At 46.7% G+C, this 27,362-nt stretch overlaps 2 protein-coding genes and 1 long non-coding RNA gene across 4 annotated transcripts; 2 read left to right on the forward strand and 1 right to left on the reverse strand.

The window, feature by feature from the left end:
• Positions 1–1,272: 1,272 nt before the first annotated feature.
• On the forward strand, positions 1,273–19,142 carry LOC112991645 (ubiquitin conjugation factor E4 A). Of its 2 annotated transcripts, none has more exons than XM_064504164.1 (20): positions 1,273–1,381; positions 1,565–1,723; positions 2,080–2,253; positions 3,398–3,510; positions 4,646–4,798; positions 4,944–5,103; positions 5,580–5,782; positions 5,972–6,163; positions 7,117–7,450; positions 7,741–7,867; positions 9,081–9,388; positions 10,290–10,422; positions 12,264–12,451; positions 13,519–13,619; positions 13,740–13,853; positions 15,352–15,526; positions 15,660–15,840; positions 16,495–16,642; positions 17,246–17,403; positions 18,122–19,142. In XM_064504164.1, the coding sequence occupies exons 2-20, from the start codon at positions 1,603–1,605 to the stop codon at positions 18,258–18,260; spliced, it is 3,222 nt and encodes a 1,073-aa protein (XP_064360234.1). In that variant the 5' UTR covers positions 1,273–1,381; positions 1,565–1,602; the 3' UTR covers positions 18,261–19,142. The 2 variants fall into 2 exon arrangements, with proteins under 2 accessions (XP_064360234.1, XP_064360235.1); XM_064504165.1 differs by having other exon boundaries at positions 1,292–1,399.
• On the reverse strand, positions 2,437–27,296 carry LOC135326272 (uncharacterized). The gene is made up of 2 exons (XR_010386800.1): positions 27,130–27,296; positions 2,437–7,546 (listed from the first exon to the last, which is right to left on the reverse strand). It is a non-coding gene; the product is annotated as an uncharacterized LOC135326272 (long non-coding RNA).
• Positions 19,387–22,994, forward strand: LOC112991638 (ATP synthase subunit g, mitochondrial). Its single transcript, XM_064504166.1, has 3 exons — positions 19,387–19,546; positions 19,807–19,967; positions 22,807–22,994. The coding sequence occupies exons 1-3, from the start codon at positions 19,483–19,485 to the stop codon at positions 22,903–22,905; spliced, it is 324 nt and encodes a 107-aa protein (XP_064360236.1). The 5' UTR covers positions 19,387–19,482; the 3' UTR covers positions 22,906–22,994.
• Positions 27,297–27,362: the final 66 nt, after the last annotated feature.

Genomic DNA, 27,362 nt, shown 5'->3' on the forward strand with positions numbered 1-27,362 from the left:
CCCCCCACCGGAATGCCCCCCCCCCCAAAAAAAAGTACAGTTCATATATTGCTTTTGCAACAGCAGCACAATATGCAGGTGCACAGTGGGTCATGGGGGTGTGTGTGTGTGTGTGTGTGTGTGTGTGTGTGTGTGTGCACGCGCGTGCGTGTGCACATGTGTCCTGGCGCTGCACAGCAGCATCCCTGTGCCTGACATCCCCCCCCCCCCCCCCAAACCCAACCAATGGCCATGGCACCCCCTCCACTGCCCATAACCACCCCCCCCCCCAGAACTGCCCCCCCGCACCGGCCCTGGGAACCAGGCTGATGCCCCTACACCCCCCCCCAATCAATAGCTATGGGACCCACTCGACTGCCTCAAACCCCCCCCCCCCCCCCCCCCGGGGCCGGACTGCCCCCCCGCAACGGCCCTGGGAACCAGGCCACTGCCCCGCACTGCCCCCCCCCCACCAGAATGCCCCCCCCTCCCCAGCACAGGCCCCATATTGCTTTTGCAACAGCAGCACAACATGCAGGTGCACAGCAGGTCATGGGGCCTTGTGTGGGGTGTACCTGCCCCCCCCCCCCCCCCCCCCGGGGCACCCTGCACCCCCCCCGCCAGCCCAGCGCTGCTGGGCCTCTTTTGCAGTAGCTCTGTGTCCGCTTTATTGCCACACTTACTGCTGTAGGATAAGCAGTAATATATAGCTCTTTATTAAGGATTGCTGTTTTACCACACTTTAGAACTGCAGAGACTTTTCAGGGGGGAAAAAAAAAGAAAAAAAAAAAAACACACCTCCTTTTGCTTACCCAAAAAAAAAAGAAAGAAAAGGAAGAAAAAAAAAAAAAAAAAAAGGGTGTTTACACAAAGCCAGGCTTGCCTTGTGTGCATGTGCGTGGTGACTGCTGTGAGCTGCTGCCTGCACACGAGTGTGACATGTATGTGCGGCAGCACACGCAGGCCCACGCGTGTCTCCATGTGTGTGTGTGCACCAGCTGTTATTGGGGGGGGGGGGGCCACTCTGAGATGCGGCCTGGTGTCTCTGGGACCTCTGCACCCGCCACCGGCCGGGGGGGGGGGGGGGGGGGGGGGGGTCGGTCAACACCCCCGTCATGCACACGCATGAACACCCCTGCGTGGACACTCCCGCGCGCGCCCTCCCGCGCGGGCGCCCCCTGCCGGCGCGGAGGTCCGCCATGTCCCGCCGCGTCGCCAGGGGGCGCCACCGCCCGCCCCGCGACCCCCGCTAGGCCCTGGAGCCGCTCCTTGCTGCGCGCGCCCCTCAAAAGCGCCCGCCTCTTCCGCTGCCGGCTTCCGGCGCGCTGATGACGTCTTCCGGCGTGGAGTGATGACGCTTTCCGGCGTGGTGACGGGCGACGCTGCCCCGCGGAGCAGGGAGGTGAGCGCGCCGGGCCCGGTGAGCGGCGGGCGGCCCTGGCGCGGCCGGTCCCCGCTGGCCGGCCGGTGCCCCCTGGCCGGGCGCTCGGCGCCCCGGCGGCGCCCGGGTGCGGAGCCGGGGAGGGCGGTCTGCCGCGGCGGGCGCCGGTGGCGGGGCGCGGGCTGATCGGCGCTCTCTCCGCAGCCGCTGCGCGGGCCCGCATGGCGCGGCGCTGAGGGGAGATGACCGACCAGGAGAACAACAACAGCATCTCCAGCAACCCCTTCGCTGCCCTCTTCAGCTCCGTGGCGGACGCCAAGCAGTTCGCCGCCGTCCAGAAGCAGCAGCTGCGGCAGCTCACAGGTCAGCGGGCGCGGCCGCCGCCGGCCGCCCGGGCCCCGGGTCTCGCCTGCCGCCCGGCAGCGCTCGGCCCCGGGCCTGGGCGGCCCGCAGGCGGGCAGTGCGTACGGGGGAGCCGCAGGCCGGGGGGGCAGATCTGTAGCGGGGGCAGAGCTGGGGCCCTTTCCTGGTAAGGCACGCCCGTTCTCGCGGTCCGAGCTGAACTCACCGGGGGTGAGGGTGGGAGGGGCTTGAGCTGGCTGCTCGGTAGAGCCCTGTCGCAATCGCTGCACTCCTGCGTTGGTGCGCCTCGTTCTTGCACAGTCGTAGCTTTTGCCTCCTCTGGGGTCAGCAGGGCACTTAGGAGCTCTTTTTTCCAGATGAAACCTCGGTCAGCCAAGATGACTCGGATAACAGCATCTCCGAGAGCCTGGATGACTGCGACTATTCTGTGGCCGAGATCAGCCGCTCCTTCCGCTCCCAGCGGGAGCTATGTGAGCAGCTCAACATCAATCACATGATTCAGAGGATCTTTCTTATCACTCTCGATAACAGTAAGTGCTCGTGCGCTGAAGGCTCTTGTTAGCTGCCAGAATGCCGGGGGTTTGAACTTCACGTGGCAAATGCAGTCGCTGAGCCCTGGGAGTAGTTATGGGTGTGTGTTACACACAAAGCTTGCAAACTTGGTTCCTCTGAGTCGAGTTTAAATCTAAAGCCTGCTGCCAGGTGTGTGTGACTGCAGAATCCAGTGCTCTTTTGTGGATGTGCTGTGTTGTTTTTCCATTATTACTACGGTTTGCTTTGTAATGGCACGTGGGTGCCTGAGAAAACTTGGCACCAGTGTGCTGCCACTTGGGCAAGCACCAGAAGGCACAGCCCCTGCCTTGCAGATCTAACACTTCTTGTTTTTCACGTGTTTTAACATGTTTTCTTGTTTGCGGTGGAAAAGCTTGTAAAATATGTTAAGTAGAGAGAATCTGTGTCCTAGGACCATGCAGCTGTTTCATTTCTATAGATGCATATCTTATTTTTCTAAGGCCATTATGGGAGCTCATGTGGTTGCCTTTCACCTGTAGTGATTGGTCCAAAGTTCATTAATAAGAATCAGAATAATACTGCATAACTGCTAAAGATGATCATTTCTGCTGCCATCCCCTAAATGGGACACAAAACCCACAAGAATCGGCACCTCTGAATGTCTTCTGGCTGCATGTGGCAAACAGAAGTGTCATCCAGAGGCTCTAAAACAGCACCTGGATGGCACCTCTGGTCCCAGAATGCCAAAGAGCTCATGCTCTTCTTGCCAAATAAGGCCCTTCAGGATAAGGACATGAACTATAAAAGCTTACCTTAGAGGCTGGGGTCTTGCTTACATCCAAATATATGGGTTTTTTTCCCTGAAAACAGACTGTCAGTATAGGCTGTAATATTGCATAGCACGTGTTTGTTGTAAGAAAATTGTCATGTTAGATTCCAGAGTGAAACCTGTTTTAAGCAACAGTGCAAAAAGCATCTGAGAAGTTTGTCAGGCCTATCTGAAACGGGACTGGAAAGCTGGGAGGGAGCAAATGCTTTACTATAGGTTCTTGTAGCAGGCACTTCTCTGTAACAGGCAGTATCCTGGGTATCTGTTTCACTGTCTGTAGGTGTGTTCTGTGTTAGTTTGAGTAAAGTAAGTTTGACTGTACTTTTTCCCAGGTGATCCCAGTATGAAGAGTGGAAATGGAATTCCAGCTCGTTGTGTGTATTTGGAAGAAATGGCTGCAGATCTCGATGACCAGGACTGGCTCGACATGGAAAACGTTGAACAGGTACTCTTGCATGTTGGCTTTCTCTTTAAATTGATTAACTGTCGAAACAGAGCTAAGGTAGATGCTATGAATGATACGCTAATGCTTGCTGGCAGAATCTTTTCAAAATCCTAATTCTAAATAGGGAATTTAATATCCTCTATTTAAGACAGCGATTGTCATAAAGCATTAATGACAGGCAAGGAGAGCTTCACTCATGCATGCTATGTTTTTAAAAAAACCAGCTTGCTCAGCTCTTTGTTTAGTTATACTAACAGTTGGTTGCCTCTCGATAATCTGTTTTGGAGCAGCATTGTAGAGAGCTGCAGGCTGCCTACGTGCAGCAGAATGGTGACTTCTGTCAGATGAGAACAGCAAAATTCTGTGCCTGTTTGTTTTTTTATCAGGCAGTAACTGCAGTTACTGGGCCCTGATAAGAAACATCTCAGTTTGAGCAAAGTGAAAGAATAAGGTTTTCAGGTGGTCAGGTTCCTCTGGCAACAGTAGTTACGACTTCTTTTTCCTTGCAAAACATGCATAATGTATCTTGAATAGTGCAGTACAGAGCAGTGAGTTGCAGCTTTGCTAGAAATGGCCACAGGCTTTTGGGAATAAGATATTTAGAAAGGTTTAGAATTAGCTTATTCTGTCCCCTTCTGGTGACTGCAGAAATGTATCCTGCTCCTGGAGGGGAGTGGGGGGGCTTGGGGGAGGGGGAAGAAAATCTCTTAACCTGGATGGGGCAGGAGAGCACAATTGTGTGCCGTTGTGGGAGGCAAACATTCCTGTTAGTGATACTGGAGCAGTGTGCCGTCTGTTATGCTGCTACGCAGAACTTTATGATCAGTGTTCATGCGTGCATTCAGTTTCACCTGTGCAGAGATGTCAGAGCAGTTCCTGATGATTATTTGGTGAAAATAACTTCCAATCAGTAGAACTGCTGTCACTCTTAAAGGCAATGGGAGAAATTGTTAGTTCAGCAAATGAGTAAGTGTGAGGATTCTTTGTTTAGCCCTCTTAAGTTGCTTACTAAGGGATGAAGAGCTATCCTGGGCAGAAACAATTTAGCCTGTGATGATAGGGGCTTCTCTTTTCTTAAGCAATTTCTTATCTACTGGGACTGTTCTATTCTCAGTGTATTTTTGCCTGTGTCTAGGCACTGTTTACTCGCTTGCTGCTACAGGAGCCTGGAAATCACCTGATTTACATGACATCTGTTAGCACACAGAACCTCTCTGCAGATAGGGATGCAGGAGAGAAACAGATTCTACGCTACCTCTATGCCTGCTTCCAGAGAGCAAGAGAAGAGGTAGGCAGAAATTCATGAAAAAGAAGGTAACTGTTATACAGTTTGCTTTGGAGTCTGAGGTGACAAAGTTGGCAAATAATGGCAAGAAGTGGATATAAGCAGTTGCCACATCAAGAGACAAATGTGTCTTGTTCTTTCTGTGCAGATAACCAAGGTTCCAGAGAACTTGCTGCCCTTTGCGGTGCGGTGCCGAAATCTGACTGTGTCGAACACTCGCACTGTTCTTCTTACCCCAGAGATTTACGTCAACCAGAACGTGTACGAACAGCTGGTGGACTTGATGCTGGAAGCATTGAGAGGCGCACGTAAGTTTGACTGAATTAAGTTGATAGATTCCTTAGTGATAGTTGATAGCTTACGAAGGTGACCACTAATGTTGTGAGTTTATTTTGTTGTTCCAGTTGCGTTTTTCTGTAACTAATGCGTTAAGCCCTTTTAAGGTTTAAAATTCTCAGTCTGGATGACAGTGAGATCACCTGTCTCCATTGAGGAAAATGTGACTAAAGAATAACAGAAGCTTGGTGTTTGCAGAGCTACTCTAGAAATATTTAGGCCCACAGTAGATAAGATATATCAGTTCTTGTCTTCATAAACATAGCAGATAAGATCTTGAGCTTGTTAAAGCTTGCAGGAAAAATGTGGACTTGGGTGAAGATCTGGCTTTTTTCATTGTTTGGAAAAAAAAAAGGGGGGGGGAGAGCTATATTTAGGTAGCAGTATATACACACTGAAGTTTGGCTCTATTGGGTACTCTAAGTAATAGTCTTGCTTCTCTTGCTAGATTTTGAAGACATGACTGAGTTCCTGGAGGAGGTCATAGAAGCCTTAACAGTGGATGAGGAAGTACGGACATTTGGGGAAGTCATGATTCCAGTGTTTGATATTTTATTGGGTAGAATCAAAGACCTGGACCTTTGCCAGATCCTGCTGTACACTTACCTGGATATGCTCCTCTATTTCACAAAGCAGAAAGATATAGCAAAGGTATGTTTCTTAGCACTATAGGGAACTGTTACTTTTTGGTCTATTTTATCATGAAGGGGCCCAAGCAGTTGCAATAGTATTGTCTTAGTATTGTTTATGATAGTTTATGATAACCTGATCCAAAGCCATAAGGTCTTTTTTTGAGATTTTGATATAAACGTCAGCATGTCCATCATCTGTGTTCCATAGGTTTTTGCAGATTATATTCAGCCCAAGGATCCTAATAATGGACAGATGTACCAGAAGACTTTGTTAGGTGCCATTTTAAATATCTCCTGCTTGTTAAAGACTCCTGGTGTAGTAGAGAATCATGGCTATTTTTTGAATCCATCCCGATCCAGTCCACAAGAGATCAAAGTTCAGGAGTCCAACATCCATCAGGTGGGTGCCAATAGTGCTTCCTAATGTATTTTATTGATCTCTTTTCACTTGAGGGTTAAAGTTAGGAGACTTGATTTCAGGAGATGTGTTCTAACCACTGGCTCTTTAAAGTTTGGATTGCGGCTAAGCAAGTTACAGAACTGCTCTGAGCTGTGGATTCTCCATCTCTAAAATAAGAATAGTGTTGCCTGCTTCATCAGGATGTTGTGAGCTAAACTCTTTGTATTGATCAAGTGTTTTGTGCTGCTTAAGAGCAACATATATTTTACTGTAGTAGCTTTCTGAGCTTTATAAAAAGAACTGGGTACTTGTAGAACATATACCAGCACCATAACTTAAGAGGATGGTACATGAAGATGTTGAAATCACTGTGCAATAGTTTTCAGTAACTGTCCTGTTACCTTGCAAGCAGAAAAGGTGACAGGCAATATTCTCTCTAATTATGACAGTAAACAGCTTCCCTCCTTAGGTGGATGGTGTTAGGAGGATCTTAAAGAATATTTCAGAAGTTAAGGAGTGAAGCATCACAAAATAGGAAATAAATATAATCCTCATTCTCCAGGGAAATAAACTCGTGTGCAGAAGTTAGTCATAGAGAATTGGGTTCCTAGTCATGCATTCTTCCGGGGTCATTCTTTATGCCAAAAATGTGTAAAGAATTTTGGTTCTATTCCCCATGGAAACAGCTTGCTCTTTCTTGACTATGCTTTTGAGTATGTCCCTAATTATTCTTTGCTGGCCTCAGGATTTGACCCATTCATCACACCTGCCTGACAGGTGACTGCTAGTGCTGTCCTGGCCATAGTTTGCTTTGAAAATCTTGCCCTTTAAGAGTAGGATGCAGTCTGGACCCAGGCCAACTTTGAAAGCACTACTGTCCTAAATGACAGAACATGGAAAATGAGCCACTTTCAATAATGACTCCTTCAACCACCTTCTGTTCCCTCTAACAGTTTATGGCCCAGTTCCATGAGAAGATCTACCAGCTGCTGAAGAACCTGTTGCAGTTGTCTCCTGAGACCAAACACAGGATTCTGTCCTGGCTGGGAAACTGTCTCCATGCTAACGCAGGTCGTACCAAAATTTGGGCTAATCAGATGCCAGAGATCTTCTTCCAGATGTATGCCTCAGATGCCTTCTTCCTGAATTTGGGAGCTGCCCTCCTGAAGCTGTGCCAGCCCTTCTGCAAACCAAAATCTCCAAGGTTGCTTACATTTAACCCTACTTACTGTGCCCTGAAGGAGCTGAATGAAGAGGAGAGGAGGAGTAAGAATGTACATATGAAAGGTATGCTAGAAAACTGAGCAATGATTTACCAAGGGGATCTCTCTGGGCTCTTCTTCGATTCCTTCCCTCTCCCAGTAGTGCACTCTCACTGTATACCTGTAAAGGGAGAATTAAATCAGTAACTGGAGAGGAGCAAAGGAGAAGCTAAGAACAAATAAAACATCAGCATCAGTTGTTCAGCATCAGTAGCAGTCATTCCATATTTTTAGCAGAACTTGAGCTCTCTTCAGTCCTCTTTTCCTACTCACACTTTTGGTTAGGACTTAATGCAGTGATGCTTTCAATTCTAGGTTTGGAAAAAGAAACTTGTTTGATACCTGCTCTGACTGAGCAAGAGCCAGAGTTTGCGAACAGCTACAATCTGGTAACAGAAAACCTGGTCCTAACACAATACACTCTTCACTTAGGATTTCACAGGTAACTATTCTGTAGCTGTGTGAGTCTTCTTAATGAGCTGACCTCTGAGAAGGTGTAAAACGTTATTGCAACCTGCAGACTGAGAGAATGTGTCTGGGCTCAGATAATATCTGATATGCTCAAGGTGAATGCTCAAGCTGTAGGTAAAAGATTGTTCTCAGTGCTGTTTTGTATCCATGTACGGCTATTTACATTTTTAGAAATACTCAGAACTGTATAGTATGCCACTTGAGCTGCCAAATACTTTTCAGTGTGCATTTTTGATTAGCCCCAGGCTGCCTCATTTCTGAAATGCCGTTCGCTTGTGTTCACTGTGAAAGCCAACAGTCTCATGGATTTCACATTATTTATGGAATCTGAATAACTGAAGTGCTGGATTGCCTTGAATCATTCAGCCTCTGTGATCTGTTCTCAGGGAGAACAGGCCTTTGTCTTGCTTATATACTAGAGAGCATCTCAGTGGCAGAATACCTGCCTCGTGCGGCCTATTTGAACTGCTCCAGTAAATGGGGCTTATTTTCAGCAGAAATGCAAGGTAGCTGTCTGTTTCTAGGAAGTGATTTTCTGGACACCAGAAAGCACTATTTTTCTTAGCCTCCCTCTGCAAATTGTTGCCTGGATACTATGAGGTCACCACTGATCCAAGCATAGTCCCCTTCTGGTTTATTATCTAAATATAGAAATAGATGAAAAAGTTATGCAAGTGGCTTGTTGCTGGGAAACTGGAAATGTCAGCTCACAGGCATCTCTCAGGCATACAGAATCCCTGACCCTGGTAATCCAACAAGGTTTACAGCTGTGTAGGCTAGTTACGCAGACCTCTGAAGTGCTTATGGAGTAACTGCTTTACCAGATTTCTCCCTTTGCAGACCTCCCTGGTTCTTCAGTAGCATATAGCCTCCTCCCAAACAAACCCTGTCTTGGATTTTTGTAAAGGCTTCCTGTCGCTGGGCCCAAAAGCAGAGTATTCACAGGAAACAGTTTGAGAATAGTGGAATCAAAGGACACTTGCTATATTGCAACCTTCCTGCTGCTTATTTGGAGGGAAGCAGCGCAACTGGTAAAGCGTGACACCATGGCAAGTTTTGCTCTGCCAGCTGCAGAGAACAGTCCTCTCAAGCAGGATAAAAGTGTGTGCTAACTTATTGCTTAGGCAGTCTGTACTAAACCTATTTGCCTTATCTGATCTCCTCATTGCCTTCTTTCTGGGTAGGTTGCATGACCAGATGGTAAAGATAAACCAAAGCCTTCACCGCCTGCAAGTAGCGTGGCGAGAAGCTCAGCAGAGTTCTAGCCCTGCTGCTGACAGTCTCAGGGAACAGTTTGAACGCCTGATGACCATCTATCTCTCCACGAAGACAGCGATGACAGAGCCACAGATGCTCCAGAACTGCCTGAACCTGCAGGTGTCCATGGCGGTTCTCCTGGTCCAGCTGGCTATAGGAAACCAAGGGACTGAGCCTCTAGAGCTGACGTTCCCACTGCCAGGGGTGGAAAAGAGTGCATTGGCTTATGTACCAGGTGAAACGGTTTGTCTTTCTGGACATCTTTGTTTACTGCTACTGCAGATAAGTTTCCAACTATTATGTAACTTAAGTAATACTCTGTTTAGAATACTTAGGCACTGTGGCCTTATTCCTTAACATGTTCAAAGCATGTGGGTTTTCTCTTGGCTTAAATGTGTAGGACATGGTATCTTTGAAAAGGATTGTAGAACTTGTAGGGAAGTGTAGTGAAGGTCACAACTTCAAAAATGTCAACAGCAAGGTAATAAGCTCCAAAGAGAGAACAGAGATGTCTCAGTCCATCTGACAAGCTAAGCCTGGTACCATCTGGATGAATACTGAAAAAGAATAGTCCAAACAAGTCTTTTTTTTTTTTTCTTCTTCTTCCTCTAGGGCAGGCTGCACTGCAACAGTTGATAACATTTTTCTTTGCATGGAACATTGCCTTTGAAAGGGATCACTAACTTTTTAAAGTGTTGGGCTTTTTGAGGGGACATACTTAAGATATTGTTTGCTGCTGACCTTCAGAAGATCCCACTCACGGCTGAGTTGCTAAGTTTGGCCAAATACTGTATTGATTTACTGTTTTCCCCATTTGTGAAATTCTCCTTGTGCTGTCAGTCATCTGGGAGTTTTCTTCCCTTGAGCTTTTCTGTTTAACAATGCATATTATCAGCAGACAGCTGCTGAGTTTCACCCTGTAAATGGCTACTTCTGAGACAGATGAGGTGAATCCGTTATACAATTTATCTGGCTGGGTATCCCTCAGGTTTGTGTTTTTTCCTAATACGAACAGTTAGGTCTAGAAACTTTAATTGGAATCCAGGAGGCGGGGCATTGTGAGTGTACAAGGACGGCTAGAAAACAGACTAAAGAAGCTTCCTGCAGAAGAACTAATACATAATCTCTGTTCACAGAGTTCTTTGCTGATAATTTGGGTGACTTCTTCATTTTCCTGCGCCGTTTTGCTGATGACATCTTGGAGACTTCTGCTGATTCTCTGGAGCACGTCCTTCACTTTGTTACTGTTTTCATGGGTGATGTAGAGAGGTACGTATAGCTCCACGTAAGCTCTTTATGCTTATCTGCAAAGCACCCAGATGGAAAGAAGCAAGAGGAAATTGTCGGAGGGGTCTTGAGATTTGGTTTAGACATTTGTGACTTGGTTGATCTCAGTGGAAAGGAAAAATTCTGCCCACAGGAGGCATAATAAACAAGAAATGTTACCTGAAAGGCTTGTGCTTCACATGAGGCACAAATGGAATTGTGTTTAAATACTTATTAGTCTTATTATGCAGGAGCCTAACCAAGTAGAACTAGGTGTTAATGAACACTAACAGTGAGGAAGGTATGGCCATTGCCAGTCCAGTAACTGTTGCTCACTGATCTGCTTTGCAATTCCCTACATAAAGAAGCTGCCATGCATCTCTAAATGTTGTCTAGAAAGTTTAACACATCTTTTCTTGAGGAAGTTGCTGCTATGTTTTAGAGTTACCTTGGCAGTTTCCTCTCTCAAGAGTGCATGTGTCTGATGGCTGCAGGAGGAAGTAGGAGTATGCATCAGATTGAAATCTGTATCTAAGGTGTACATGAAAATGTTTTTGTTCTGCTACTTACCATGGTGCTTTATGAAAGGAAACAAACAAGTATTGTGTAGAATGGATGCTTTTTTTCATACTGCTTGTGATCATTTGGCTGTGGATTAGGAATTATACTTACAAAAAACAGAGTTTGGAAGGATTTGCCATCCTTTAGTAATTCATGAATACTCTTGCTTGTAACGGTCAGTCTGAAAAAGTTTAAGAAACAGTTTTGTTTTCCAAGAAGGAAATAATATTGTCCCTTAGCTGTAAGCGAGGACAACTAAAGCACTCCTGCTAGGGCTGTGAGAAACAGCTTCCTTTTTCTAAGAAATAAGTACCTGCATTTCCAAATCAAGTCAGTGGGAGCTGTAGTTGCTCAATATGTGGAAAATAAGACATTCTTCCCAGCAGAACCTCTCAACTTTAATTTTGTGCTCCTGTCTGATATGAGACTCCTTTGTTAGAGCTGTGTGTTTTGCTGGTAGTTAAAGGACATTGTTGTGATTGATGTGTTTTGAGTATCTCTATGAACTCCACCATGGTAACAAAGCACTGAACAAGAATGAGTAGGGGTATTGATCTTCTTGCTAAGATGACATTGCATACGCTAAATTTCTGTTGGTCATTTGTTTATATTTGTAGGGTAAATACACTGAACTCAAAGAAGTGGTAGGAGCAGATGGAGATTTCCCTTACTGGAGAGCTATTTGCAGATATACTGTTCCCCTTATCTGGGCTGGGCCCTGGGAGATCCAAGTTCTAGTCCTTCTTGGCAGTAAGCTACAGCATGACCTTGGGTGGCTTGTTCAGCTTGTGCCCCACCTGTGCAGCACATAAAAGACTTATGCTCTAACCTTGTTCAGTATTTTGCCATGTACTGGAAAGCGCACTCAGCAGGCAAAGGACTTGGGACTTGCAGAATAAATAGGAAACAAGTCATTGGACAATTAAGTAAAGAGCTGGGATCACAGCTTCGGTCAGAAAAGCTACAACTGACAAGCAAGAATGCATTGCTGGTAGTATGCACTGCCAGAATGCTGTTCTGGGAGGGATGAAAGCAAAAGCTGTAAAGTTCCCATACCCTTTTGGCCTGTGTGCCTGAGATTTGACCACAGGTATTGATTGAATGCATTTTCCCTGTGGCTCTACTATTGAGAGTGAGTGGCTGAATCCCAGTGGTAGTTTTACAAATGGTGTGCAATGACTGGCCAGTCCTGTACAGATAGACGTGACTCTCGAAGTGTGTTCTGAACTAAGCGCACTTGTCCCTCCTGCCATTTTGGATCTGTTTTGTTTTTTCTCTTCCAGAATGAAAAATCCTCATCTGCGAGCCAAGCTGGCAGAAGTGCTGGAAGCTGTGATGCCCCATTTAGATCAGGCCCAGAATCCACTTGTCTCCAGTGTATTTCATCGCAAACGAGTATTCTGCTCTTACCAAAATGCAGCCCATCTTGCTGAGGCGCTTATCAAGGTCTTTGTGGATATTGAGTTTACAGGTGAGCATGAAAGGGGAGAGGTTGTCTTCCTCCTGTAGAATCTGTAGGGGGAGTATCTCCAGGTTTTGAAGTACTTCAATGAAAATGAACAAATCCATTTGTGCTCCATTAAACTGCCAGGTCATTTTAGGCAGAGAGCAGTCCAGCAAAAGCATTGGTCATTCCAAACTTCTGACCTGTGCAGAACTACAGCATAGCTATAAAATGTAACCTCCCAGAGTTTAAGCTTTTCAGCTTAGCAATGCATATAATGGGTACTTACTCATCCTTTTCTTTTGTGGGATCTTTTGTACTGCTTTGAAATCAGTGACAAATTTCCGCTGACTTCTCCAGAAGCAGATTCTGTAATCCCATGAGAGCAACAGGAAATACATACAGTTAAAGGGAATGCATATATGTAGCTCAGACTGTCATCCTTCTTCCCAGGGGGCTCTGCAGGACTGATTTGTTTTGCTATAGTCCTACTTTTGCAATTGGCACTTCCTTTTTTTTGGAACTAGAGCATTGCTAAAGAGCAGGGGGTGCTGCCCTTCTCATGTATCTGTTGGCAAGTGGGCGGCTGCTGTAGTACTCCAGGCCTCAGCCTCCTGGCCAGAGACGCTACCATTTGCCTGTGCCAGATACGCTAACTGTACACATTGGCACTGCCTGCTGCTATTATAAAAGTATGCAGGTAACTACTGCAATGATTTAAAAAAAGCTGTGCCCCTAGTGGCCTCCCCTGCCTTTGCGGCCTGGCACTTGTTCTGCAGGACTTGCTTGTCTTGCATTCTTGATGTTTAATGCGGGGCCTGGTTGCATCAGTGACTAGTCACATTCAGTATGAACTGATGAAGCCTTTTGTTTAGAAAAGGGGCAGCGAAACTGCACTTCTCGCTGGCTGCTTGCTGGGAGTTGATGCATTCGGTACTTGAACTGGCTGTGTTGGTAAGTCAGCTCTTTAGTTTTCTGAAGGAAGTGTGGCCTGCTCCCAGCACAGAGCTAAGCAAACTTTAAAAAGGAATTAAAAATCCCTGTCTGTGCCCACTGCTGACTTGAGATGCTCTCTTGCTTTTGCTTATGTCTAGGTGACCCACATCAGTTTGAACAGAAATTTAACTACCGCCGTCCAATGTATCCCATCCTGAGATACATGTGGGGCACAGATTCATACCGGCAGAGCATAAAGGTAAAGCAAGAGGTGTATTTATAAATATGCTTATGTAGCTGCTCTTGGATTATTCAGGTTTGTCCTGCAGATTGGGCTGTGACAGAACATTAACTGCTTTCTTTTTCTTGTTACTTGTAGGCTTTGGCTGATTATGCCTCAGAGAACCTTGAAGCAATGAATCCCCCTCTCTTCTTGCGTTTCCTTAATTTGCTCATGAACGATGCCATTTTCCTGTTGGATGAAGCAATACAGGTAGGGTTTAGTAAATACGCTGTAGACATCATGTAAGAAACGGGTCTCACTCCTGTGAAGATGGCCGGTTACAATACTGACCTTTTATCACTACAAAAATGTCAGCTCATTCTAATTCCTAATGATGTCTCTCTGCAGGAGATACTTGCTAGGAAACTCAGGTGAGCCATGTTCGTAGTCTTAAGAGATTCAAAGCTGGAGCAGCAAATGTCCTGAAAGAAGGGGTTAAGGCAGAAGTATGTTGAGGTCTGGGACTAGAGCATACAAGGCACTTTCCTTTCCCTCCGACTTGGGAGGCAGGTTAGAACAAAGGGAACAAAAGGGTGGGTTATTTTTTCAAGAAAAAAGTACGCTAGGAGAGTTGCAAGGAAATCTGCCTGTTGCTAATCCGGACACAACCAGGCTTTGAACAAGTTCTGCAGTTTGTGATTACCAAATTCTCTTGGCCCTTCCGCAAGCGTTCTGTTGTCCTAGCAAAGGTCCCTTTTGTTTCCAGACAGTATTTTCCTTTGGGTTTATGGGGCGTCAGTTCTAGCTGAACTCGTGTCCCTGGTGTGTGATGACTGTGTCACCACACCCTTCAGAGCTTCTCGTTGCTACTAGAGAGGGTTTTTGTTGGAAGCACTTCCCTGTAGCAGAATTGACTGCCTGGAGATTGGCAGAAAACACAGGGGACATGGATATGGCCCAGCTGTTTTTGAACGTTTGTAAACTTTCTAATGTTTGTCTAAGTGAATGTTCTGTGTGTGTTAAACATGTGATTGTGAGAGATCTCTTCAAAGCTTCTGCAACTTTCACTTTCTGAATTGGCCTCCCTATGGGAATGGAACAAGGCAGAACAGGTATCTGAAATCTTGCCATCAAGTCTCATGGGGTGGTGAGAATGCAAAAAAATTAACACAGAAGCAGGCCCTTATTTATAGCTTATCACAATTGTTGAATCTTAATAAACTCAAGTCATTCCATTCTTGGCAAATATGGTTTGATTTTTCCCTCTTCTTTCACCTGAGTTTAGGCAGATCAACAGTGAGACTTTGATTTGTTACTGTTACCTTGAAATCTTAACGTGGTGTTAACAGTAGGAAGCTTGTGAGATTACACTGATTCAGCAGAGGAGACTGAGTCTGGAAAACAGTGTCTTTTTAAGCCTACCAGCCAAAGCTGCAGTGCTAGCAAAACACTGCAGACTGAAGGTACCACCAGCAGAAACCCTGCTTTCATCAATCCATACCCACTGTAGACATCCTGTTTCTTAGCCTTTCCATGCCAAAAGTTCTCAGCCGGTGTTAAGGGAGCAGTCTAGTTTAGATTTCGTTGCCTCTTTTCCTGCCTACTCTCCTGAGGCTGCTGCAGGAGGCATTTTCAGTGTTTCTTTACTGAACACATCTGCCTCTGTGTCCTAAAGTGACTGCTTGGTTCAAAGGAGAGCGTTCCACTTAGTAAAGGTGGTGATATGCTCAGACTGCCGCTCCCATGTGCTTCCCTACTGTCTTTACAGTACCTCAGTAAGATTAAAGTTCAGCAGATAGAGAAGGATCGTGGTGAATGGGACAGCCTGTCCCAGGAGGCTCGTCGAGAGAAGGAGTCCAGCCTGCAGATGTTCGGTCAGCTGGCTCGCTTTCACAACATCATGTCCAATGAAACCATTGGCACTCTGGCCTTCCTGACATCAGGTAGGGAGAGCAAATCTTTCTGGAAACCGGAGAGGGCCACTGCCTGGGAACGGGAGGGGGATTCGTTTGGTTTAAGGATTGTCAGAGGGCTGGATTATTGTGAAGCTCAGGGAACTATTGGTTTCTATTGCAGAAATTAAGTCCCTGTTTGTGCATCCTTTTCTTGCTGAGCGCATCATCTCCATGCTAAACTATTTTCTGCAACACCTGGTTGGCCCTAAAATGGGAGCCTTGAAAGTCAAGGATTTCAGCGAGTTTGACTTCAAACCGCAGCAGCTAGTTTCTGACATCTGTACGATCTACCTAAACCTTGGGTATGTGACAAGCGAGAGCTGGAGTGTGGGATGTCAGGAGATGCTCATGGAGAAGAATGGCCTTTGGGTACTTTGTCTTTAGCGCTCTTACAGGTGCTGAAGAGATTTTGTAGTCTGAACATGGATGATGTTTGGAAAGAAATTGAAACCTAATTTAGCTTAAACTGTGACTTGATGTGCAAATCAATGTTTGCATTAGGATGAGAACTCCAGCTACAGTCGTGTGAAGATCCTGGTTTGCACAGCGCTGCAGTTTCCTTTGTCAGGGATGGGAGTGTCTCTTTTGGGGAATTTTTTTAACTGAACTGTGCTATGTACTTACCCCTATCCCTAAGGCAGGGGGGGCACTCAGAGGTGTGTTGTGCTCTTCTGGTTTATTATATTCATTTTATTATGTAAAACTTAAATTACCCAGGAAAGTCAGCTGCAACCCAGCTAGTAGGAATGGAATTTAAACATGATCACAGTTAAATTTAAACCCTGTGTTGCTTTGGAGAGGATTTAAGAAAACATGCTTAATTTAAGGTCAAGCTTTTCTATGGTTTCCCTATCTCTTCAATTCTTTGCTTTAGTAATGCAACTGTGTAGACAGTGTTTTGCAGCCTAATAAATGTGAGTTCTTAAACTCCTGCTCTCTTATAACTTGTGGTCCAGGGATGAAGAAAACTTCTGTGCCACAGTGCCCAAGGACGGCCGTTCCTATTCACCGACGCTCTTTGCCCAGACAGTTAGGGTTCTGAAGAAAATCAATAAACCTGGCAACATGATAGTGGCTTTCAGTAACCTGGCTGAGAGGATCAAGGTAAGAAGTGGAGCAAGTTTAACCAAAAAAAAAAAAAAAAAAAAAAAAAGGTTCTTGGCATCCTTTTCCCTTGATTTATCACTGCATCTTTGCTGTGAAGCTGGAATTCTGGGAAATGCTGCTTTGTCTTAAATGCCTGGTTGGGCAACTCAGAAGGCTCCCTCTCAACATGCATCTGTTAATGTTTTAGCGTATAGTTCTTGAATGTACCTACAGATGTTCGAGCATGTTCCATGAAAAACTAAATGCGTGACTTGATGACAACTAGGCCTGGATTTCCTGGCTACAGAAGGCTATCAGTTATTTTCCTGTGCAAAAATAACAGGTCTTGCTTTTTATATCAGGCTCCCAGACCCGACTCACATTTTTGCATATTTTAACAGTGACTGTGTATGTTGAGTAACCATCTACTTGACCAGCTGTGAGGTTTATAGGTTCCAGTGAGAGATTTTTCAGTGATGGTGATACCTTGCTTCTAGTTATGAGCAAAAAGGGACTGGTAGAGCATATAGGTGTCCGCTCAGTAAGCTCTTTCACCTGTTTTTGAAAGAATTTGAACAGCTCCAGGAAACCTGGTGTTTAAAAGTTCTGTGTCTCTATCAGTCTCTTGCAGACCGTCAGCAGCAGGAAGAAGAGACGTATGCAGACGCATGTGATGAATTTCTGGATCCTATCATGAGTACTCTGATGTCAGACCCTGTGGTATTGCCATCTTCCCGCGTCACTGTGGATAGGTCAACTATAGCCAGGCACCTGCTCAGGTACGCAAGGCGATCTAACTGTGTCCGTGCTCTAGTTAAGCTTCCTTCATTGACTGACTGTTTTTTATTTGGCAAGTACTGTTGCTTTCCTGAACTGGAAGTTTGGGAGTGGGGTGGGGAGGGTACACATATGCACGTAGTCTCCTTCATTCCAAAATTATTCAGTTAGTGTGAAGTCCAGGGCATTAATATAACTGTGCTTAGAAGTGTTCATAATCTGCTTGTCTCAAACGTGACCTGGGAGAGTAGAATTTCATCTCCTGAAATAAATTTCAGACATTAGCAAAAGTGCATAAAACAATGCTTAATGCATTTCCATTGACTTGAGTCCAGAGATGGAAGTGCAGAAGAGATTATGCAAGCTTTCTTTAGTGAAGGATGACTTATTTGGCAAACTGCAGATATTTCTACTTCACTCTTTCTTGTCCAAAATGACTGCATGTTTTCCTCTACTAATACATCCAGAATATTTCCTCGTTCATCCTTATCTTATTGGGCCATAAGAAGGAAGTGAGTTGACAGTAGATATCTCCAATTTATACTCTTTTTGTGGTAGATTTCGTTTATCCAATGATATTAACACCTGTTGGTCTCTGTTAGCTGAGCAAGTCTACTTCACTTAATAGCAGGAAGATCATGCTGATCCTTCCAGCTTGCCTTTCCTGTTTCTTCTAGGATGGGGCTGTCAGACAACTAATCTCCTTATTACTTTTTTCAGTGACCAGACGGATCCTTTTAATCGGAGCCCCCTCACTATGGACCAGATTAGACCAAACACAGAGCTTAAAGAAAAGATCCAGCAATGGCTTGCAGAGAGGAAAAAGCAGAAGGAGGAGCTGGAGGACACACTGAACTGATGAAGAAAAACCTACATCTCTAGACATACAATCATTTGCAAGATAAATGCCTTGCAGGGGTGGTGGCTGGTGCTCCAGAGCATCCATGAAACTTGCCACTTTAATCAAGAATGCATTCAGTGCATTGCCACCACATCTGAAATCTCTCCTAGAACCTTCCCTTCTACCCCTTCTTTCAACTTTCCTTTTAAGACTTACTGTTTAATATTAGAAATTTCCACTGCACTACAGCTTCCTAGCCTCTTTTGATTGTCCTGGTGCCCTGTCCCTGTAGTGTTCTTGATTGTGTTGGCTGTTTCTAATGACTGCCATGTTATATTTTCAATGATACCAAAAACCTTCCTCCCTACTCCAACCTCCATTCTCTTGCTGCTATTTGCTCCCAAGTTGTTTAAACTTGTAATCTTATGTTTAATGTGAAAACAATGCCTTTGCATCCACAGCAGCTCTTAAGTTTAGATATTGGTGAGGACTGAAGGGGGATATGCAAGTTTGTAAATGCTGATTGTGAACCGGGGTTTGGTTTTGGTGTGGTATATGGCAGTTGAGGGGTATGAAAAATGAAGTATTTAGGACTCTTACAGCTGGCTGTGAAGGTCTAGCAACTAATGGCACTCTGTAGTTGGAGGAGGGAGGTCCTAGTTTTAGAAAAGCCTTTTTTGTTTTGGCTTCTAGGGAGAGAGAGACAGACTGCCTGTTCTGCTGAAGAACAGCCTTGCAGGAGCTTTTAATAGCAGTCCCCACTGTCCCAGCCATTGAGTTTAAGCACTGTAAGTTGGGAGCATCTGCTGCATGTGGAAGCCTGTTTCAAACTGTGCTGCCTCTGTGCATAAGCCATGTACATACTCCTGAAGGTACACTATAAATCCTGCCCTGCCTTTACGCTGTCCCTCTTGTGTGCGGCTCCCGGGGCCGGGTGGGCGGGGGGCAGCCGCGCCAGGCAGGGAGGGGCTGTCAGTTCTGCTTGGCCTCAGCAGAGGCACCCGCCTTCGCGGGGGGGGAGGCGGGCCTCGAACCCGCGGCCTCCGGAGCGGCGCGGCGCGGCGCGGCGCAGGGCCCCGCCCCGGCGCGGCGCACGTGGGCCGGGGTCCTCGGCGGCGGGCTGGCGGCGGCGGCGCCTGCGCGGCGGGGCGGGCGGCGGGCGGGCAGCCCGGCGGGGCGGGGCAGTGCCTGCGCGGGCGCGGAGGTGACTTTGCGCTCGCTGCTGGAGCCGGCGGTCGCCATGGCGCAGGCCGCGCAGAGGCTGCTGCAGCGCGTCGCCGTGCAGGGCCCGCAGCTGCTCTCCGGTGAGCGGGACGGGGACGGGGGCGCCCCGCGGGGAGGGCAGGCACGGCCCGGCCCGGCACGGCCCGGCCCTGGCGGGGAGGCTGGCGGTGCCCAAGGTCAGAGCGGCGGCGGCCGCGGGCGAGCAGGCCGCTTCGCCGCCCCTCCACGGCCGTTCCGGCGCACGCTTGGTTTGCGCTGCAGCCGCACGCAGCTCGCGGGTCCGTTTCTTCGGCCGCCGGCGAGTTCAGCCTCATCTTTTTCTTCTTTTTCCTCCCCCCAGCTGCTGTGGCTTACTCAAAGCCTCGCCTGGCCACGTTTTGGTACTACGCGAAGGTCGAGCTGGCTCCTCCGACTCCGGCCGAGATCCCCAAGGCCATCGACAGCATGAAGGCTCTGGTCAGAAGCTTTCAGTCCGGCCGCCTGGCGCAGCTCACAGTCCGGGTAACGGCACGCTAGCTGGGAACGCGCGCGGTTATCCCGAGGGCCCTTCCCTCTGGCTGTCCTGGCTAACGCGTTTTACAGCTGGCCTGCGTGTAACAGCACAAACCGCAGCCTGCCTTCTGCAGTCCAGCATGCTGCCTCTGTTTGTCACTTTAGACAGGCTACTCGCTAGATCCCTGTTTACAAAACCAGGTCACGTTTAAACTCGGAGCTTTCTCTGCTACGGGGCTTGTTCAGTCAGACATCTGCAGTTTGTGACGCTTCTTCTCCAGTGCATCCCTATACAGGTGTTAGCAAAGCTAGGGGCTGATCTTTATGCTTTGCATCTGCAGCTGTCTTTCTGTCACTGGCACTTCTGAATGCAGTCATTGTGCCTTTAATAAAAATTTCATGGGGCCTATATGGTGAACAGCAAGGTGGTACATTTGTTTTCTCTTTTCTCCTTTCCAGTATTTATTGATAGTGTTTTAACCTGTATTTAATCCCCAAGTGTTATTTTGTGGTGAGGTTTAGAATCTATTCCATAATGGTTCTGATCAGGTTGAGTTGCAGACGAAGACAGTGATTAATTTCAGACATGGCTTACAAAGATTTTTCTTTTTTTAAATGGATAAATCACTTTATGTAGAGGGGAGCTTTAACATGTGTATCTCATACTGCCCTGGAAGAGTTCCCTCTCTAGCCTGATGATCTCTGGATCTGTGCTCACCTTGTTAATCCTCGCACGCTGTAAGCCTCGAGAGTACGGATGCAATTTATGTGCTGCTCTTTGCTTGAAGTCTCTAAGCGCATTCTGATGCTCAGTCCCTGTGTCTGGATTTCTGCCTAAGAGCTGAGACTGTGGACTTCAGAGCTCTCTTAGCTTAGGCATATCCATTCCCTCAGTTTTGGCCAGGTAGGTGCTCCTATCTGTCACATGGTCCCAAAGGCTGAAACTGATTGCACAGGATTCTCAAATGCCACTAATTAGGTAGCTTGAGGGAGAGAGGGCACAAGACAGCTAGTTAAAATAAATCTGCCATCGCTCTGGAGAATTCTTGGTGCTTTGGATGAGGTCCTTGGGAATGCTCAGAATTTTTTTTAAAATCTTTTAAATGGTTTCTGCTGTTAAATCAGACCCTCAGCTACAGATCTCTACTTATTTCTTCTCTCTTTATCATCTGCCCATGGACCTTTCCCTTTGTTTCTCCTGAGTCCTTCTGAAGAGGTGTCCCATTGCCTCTGTGCTCTGATTTGTCTGAGGCTTTTCCGCTCCCTTTTATCTGCCCCCCTGCAGAGAACCTTGGTCAGACTAGCTTCCTTCCTCAGATAACTTCCTTAGTGTATTCAGCGCGCTAAGTAATTTTGTCTGAATAGGTAATTTTTACTGTCTTGTTTTGTCTCTGAGGGACCGCATGTGGTGGTCACGTATACCGATACTATGGTACTGTTTTTCGTAGTTTGGAATTTGCAGCTTGCACAGAGACAGTGCCTGCTGTCAGCGCAGGAATGCCCAAACAGCTTTAGATAAGCTCTGCAGTCCATCCCGTGCACCAGCCTGTCCGTGAAGATGCAAGTACCAGATGAGTCTGAAGAAAAATGAGAAATCCACTGTCAGGCATTTGTGTAGCTTGCATATACTCCGTTTGCCCATATGGACTCTTTTTCCTCACCTGTGATTAGGACTTGACCTGCCCGTGACAGAAATCTTGTATTCTTTTTTAAAGCCTTGTAAATTCAAATAGGTTTAAATTATCTTAACTTTCATATGAACATTGTTTCCTTTTCCGATTTTCCTTTTCTGTGCAATCAGCATGTGGCAATGAATCCATATTTAGCAAGTTCAGCTGTTGTGAAGTGTCTGTTGTCTTTTAGTGTCCTTTAATGCAAATTAATTGGAAAGGGGACAAGGAGTGAAGCTGTGACAGAGGAAGTAGGTAGTACAGATGAAGTCAATGTTTGTCAGGAAAGCAACACAGTGCTGTTCCTACCAAACCTTCCAAATTCTCCTGCTCTTTGTGAAACTGTTTCCCACTGGGATTGATGTGTGTTGAAGAGGGGTTTCTGAATCCAGGCACCTGGGCTGATGCTACAGCTAACGGTCTGAAGATGTGTTTTGTTTGGTGTTAGACTTCAAAAAAATTATATGTACAAAAATTTTGTAGTTCTTTCTGGATAAGCTCAGAAACAGAGCAGTTCTAGTACCTCTTCAGTTTCTGGCAATTGTAGTCTGCGAGCCACAGATATTCACTGTACAGAATAATATTTTCCAAGACCTGATTCAACCACTGGCATGCTAGCTTGAAATGATTTGCTTGCGCCATGAAAAACAGTTGAGCTGCTGTCATTACAGCTTGAAGCTCAAGGAATTGATAGGTCAAGAGTTGAAAGCATTTTAATGCATCAGCTTTGTCTTAACCCTTCCACATCTATATTCATGATGTGTTTTTGTTCCTTGGGCCCCTTCCATTATTTGTTCGAGTGAACAGAATATGAGTAGGTAACAGATTTGCCCAACAGCCTGGTACAGCTACATCATAGGCCCAGTATATTGCTTGGCACTGTAATTAAATTGTTTCTCGCACCTGTGCTTTTAAAAAAGGTCTTTTTAAAGTGCTCTAAAAACATAAATAACAAATGATGGTCGTCTTAAGATTTTAGAGCCATTTTAATAATAGGGTCTGATTGCTGAGGGGTGGATGAATGCTATAACCCCTAAATTGCACTTCCGACTTTGGCTTAAACTGTCTTGTGAACTGGATGATTGCTTTGCTAGCCATACGTGGCGTTTGATTAGAAAAGCAAGAAAGGAAGATGTTGCAGCAACAAATGCTGTAAATTGTGGCTTTTTGTCTTTCAGGAAGCTCTGAGGAACGGTTTGGTGGCCACGGAGGTGCTGATGTGGTTTTACATTGGTGAGATCATAGGCAAAGGTGGCCTGATTGGATACAATGTTTGAAGACGGTCCTCAGTAGTCTCATGTTTGCTTCCTGGTGCCCCGAGTCTGTAACAGTATCTAAGGAAATAAAACACGGAACTGATGCGGAATTGTTGTGGTCTTTTTGTGGCGGTTGGGATGAGAGCCTGAACCCCTGTTAATGCTGCCAGTGATGGAGAATGGCTCCACTAAGGTGTAGCTGCCAGAAGCCAGTCCCCTTTGTGCACCAGCACAAGCAGGGACACTGACTCACTTTCATCTGCTGCTTTTGTGAAACAGGAATCTGTTTCAAGCAGTATTAAAGCTGGCTTTGGTTGAAACTTTTTTTTGTCATTACTTCTGTACTAGTCCTTGGCTTATCTTTGCCCTGTTCCACTGTGTGATCTGCTACAATGTTACAGAAGTCTTGGAATTATGTATTTCATATTCACAGTGCATATGCTTACATTTGTTTCTGACATGTGCTTAACAGTAGCTATAGTGGGAAACAAAAAGAAAGTCCAGTATTCTAAGCTATCAAAAGGTATCTTGGCATTGCAATTATTATATGGTATATAGCATTATTCACACCCAGTTCTACTGGTCCGAGGTGAAACTTGCTGTGTGGAGATCTTTGAAGGTAAGCAGAACCTGACTGTATATATCATCTTAAATCACATATTGTGCAAAGTGTAAGCTGTACAGCAATTCCCAAGTTTGCTCACTTTCAGACAACTTTGGTAGAGGTACCTACAAAAAGCTTGTTAAGATGAACTGCACTGTAATACAGTCCCTTTCAACATTTTCAGAAAACTAATTTATGAATTAATATGCAAGGGTTGTCTAAGGAAGGCTCATGTTAGAACAAAATAAGCACTAAAAAAAAAGCTAAATCCAACTTTCTCCAAAGTAAAGAAAAAGACTGAGAAAGCTCTGCCTTTAGGCCATGATGGAAAGGAGCCTGGGATGGGTTTCCTGATAGTGGTTTAATTCTGTCTGCGCTAAGTGGAAAATACTGACTTAAATGAACTTCATTAGTAGAAGTCCCCCAGCAAGAACTGCACTGCGTTTTACCACCCTCACTTAAGGAGCTTCTCGCCACGTGAGGTACTTTGTTGTTCTCACTGAGGAAGGGACACTGCTTTCTTCCCACAAAACTAAGTCCTGTGCACCGGATGCCCGGCTGTCTTGTGCCTATTGTTAGCTGGTGCTTGGAATCATCCAGTGTCTGCTAACTGTTTTGAAAGGGTATTCTGAACTGCTGCAATCCCCTCTTGGCTGGTCCTTCGATCCTCTGGGTCTTGTGTTCAGCTCCTTGGTGAACATCCAGGCCTCTGGCTTGGCTGCCCCATGTGACTCTCAAAATCTCTTGGCAGACTGTGCTAGCAGCATGGAGATAACTCTTCTCTCTGCAGCAGTAGCATGGGACTTTCTCAACACTTCCTTCCAGTAAGAAGCCTTGTGTGATCTCTTGGACTCTCTTGACAGAGGTCATGGAGGTGAGGCCACATGCTTCACATTTGAGGAAGGTCACTGATGGCAGCGATGGAAGATGACACACATTTTGGATCAGACCACCTGTTTTGGGATTTGCTTCCTCACTAACCCTGTCAGGTGCTGGTGGCTGCGGTGGGTGAAAAGTGCAACCTGCTGATAGGATTCCTTCTGCACAGTAAGTAGTGCCAGGCTCCTAGCTGTGCCCAGCCATCTCAACCATTTCCTCTTTCTTACAGAGGTGCAGTTACCAGTTTCTCCTCTTGCTGGTATTCAGAGCCAGTGAGTAAACAACTTGGAGTGGGACTGTGCCTATTCTCCTATTGACTTTGCTATTGCATTGTTCCTCCCCACCCTTAGGGATGGGAGTATGGGCTGCAGACACCTGCGTCTGCTTGGAGTCCCAACAGGATTCTCGGCACAAAATGCATTTCTTTTACAGGGAAAGGTTCCTGACCCAGATGACGGGATGGTGGCGGGGAGGGTCTCTGAGGAAGTGTAGCACACAGGCCTTGAAGGGAGATGTTGATATGCCTCAATCTTTTTTTTCTTCTGTATTCTGCTGTCACAGGAGTACTCAGTTCTGCCCTGTACCACTGACAGCGTGCCAGAGGCAGTGTGTGTGTATCTGTATCCCAGGTGAAACCTCATGGCCTTACATGCAGAACTGACCACACAGCAGGTAACTGCACCAGCCCACTTACTGCTACTCTTTCTAAGGGAGCAGAGGTCTAGCAGCAAAGCATAGCAGCACATGGCCAGGCCAGCACTGTCACCTGTTGCTGCGCTGTCCCTGGATCTCCAGCTGGCTCCCTGCAGCTGGCCAGGGGGGACACTCGCTCAGGGCTCCTGCGCAGCTGGCAGGATGTGCTCTGTGCCACGCAGCTCCATCCTCCTCCCTCTTGCATAACTGCCTGGGAAGGGCCTGCTGCTGCGGTGCAGTGCGGAGACAGGAGTACAGCTCCCTGGGTTGTTTTTTGACCCAGAGTGGTGCCAGGCAGCGCTGTGTTACCCCCCGAGGGCACACGTCTTACCGTCAGCAGGGACACATCATCAAGGACATGGTTCTCGCCACTAGCAAATAGGACATGCAGGCAGGAGAGAGACAGGCTCGAGCTAGCTTTAAGCTAGCCAGCTATGTGTTCACGGCAGGTAGCTGCATGGCACAGGTTGCAAACTCACTCATGAGAGAGGGCAGCATGGGGAGCTGTTTGATTTGGGATCCCAGACAGACTGAGAAATAGCCAGAAATTGCTAGGTGCACCTATTACTTCCTTTGCTGGTGAGTACTTTGCTATTTTTCACTTCTCTCTGAGAAGGTGACACCTACATCTCTTCAAGCCTAGTGAAGCTGGCTCTCAACGTACTCCAAGAACAGGCTGCCAGAAGAATTGCTTCTCTCAGTGGGGACACCTGCGATGTCAACAACTGTAAGGTTCTCCTTCACTTCCTGTCCCACACTGCTCTGCTCTAGAGGTATTTCACTGGGGAACCTGATGAATCCTGCATGTGGATGTACAGGATGGGTCTGAAGTGTGCTTGAGGAGCCTGGGATTTCGTGCTAGTACTGTATCACACTGCATGGTGTGAAGGGGCTCGCCTCTTCTGTCTCTGAATGACAACAGTGTTGTTCAAAACCCTGCAAACACAGTCTGTCTCTGGGAATTCTCCATTTCCCATGTTTGTAAGCCCATTGTCAAGCAGATATCTGTGAGGAGAACCCGCCAGGCCTCTCAGTGGTGGGCTGAACACATAAACTGATACTTAATTAGGGAGACAGACAGAGAGGTCATACATGGGATTAAAAGCATGATCTTGATTTGCAGAACAAGTGTTTTGGGCCCAAGATAGAAGAACCTTCCAGAAAGTAATCAGGCAAAATCCCGCTCTAATTAACGTAGCCTTGCCCACCCTGTGCCGCTTGTTCCTACCTGGGTTTCTGCTCTCCCCAGGAACTGAAGTTTGTAGGCGCTCACGTGCAGGCCAGGTTTGACGTGAGCAAGGCCTGTGATGTAGCGCGCACATCAGCGCTAGGTTGCAGAGGCTGTCAAGCTTGCTTCATTTGGAACATTAGATTAAACTTGAGTAGCAAAGTATGAAAGAGCTTGGAAACACTCCAGTCCCTTTCACGCTCCCTAGAGAGACAGAACCTGCCTAATTTTAATAGACATTTTTTCCCTCTATAAAAGTCCTAATGAGAAGCACCCTAGTCACGCTCCCAAAGCAGAACCCCAGCAGTGCATTGAGTGTGAAATAAACAGAGACTGTGCCTGTAAACCAAATGGGCTAGACAAGCTTTTCTGTTCCTTTTAACATCGCAGCTATTGTTTGTTTGTTTTTGTAATTTGCAAAAAACCTTTCTCTCCTCCTCAGTCACTTTTCTCCTCCTTCAATTGACAATGAAGCTTTAAAAGAAACGGGTATTTTATGTCCTCCAAATATAGGGTTTGTTAATAACTGATATTCATGTATTTGCATTTTTTTTAACGAATAAAGCAGGTATTTGTTGGAATTTAACCCTGCTCTTGCTCCACTGTACAACCTGGAGGGGATTCTGTGGTGTGATGTCAGGCATCAAAGAGAGCTTCTTACTCAGGGTGAATTACATCGCTGTTACTTCCCTCATGGAGATGACACCTGATGGGCCACTGAATCAGTTGAAAAGCCAGTTCTCCCACGGTAAGGTCATGGGGAGCAGGTAGGGATTAAGATGGGAAGGGCTGAGAGTGTCTGCTCTACTACCAGGTCTATCAGGCACCATTTTGCACCTACCTGTATTGCTGGGCAGCTGTTTTTTCTTCCGCGAGGGGCTTGTTCTCGAGCAAGGCCGCACCATTTCTTCAGGCAGACTGCGAACACCAGGTCCTTCGCTCTGCGTGAGCCCAGGAGAAGGGCAAGTGTCCGGTCGCAGGGCCGGGCGGGGCGGGGGGGGTGGTCAGGGTGCCCTGTTGCGGGGGGGGTGGTCAGGGTGCCCTGTTGCCGGGGCGGGGGGTGGTTAGGGTGCC

The sequence above is a fragment of the Dromaius novaehollandiae genome, unplaced genomic scaffold (genome assembly GCF_036370855.1).
Source record: "Dromaius novaehollandiae isolate bDroNov1 unplaced genomic scaffold, bDroNov1.hap1 HAP1_SCAFFOLD_84, whole genome shotgun sequence".
NCBI lineage: Eukaryota > Metazoa > Chordata > Aves > Casuariiformes > Dromaiidae > Dromaius > Dromaius novaehollandiae.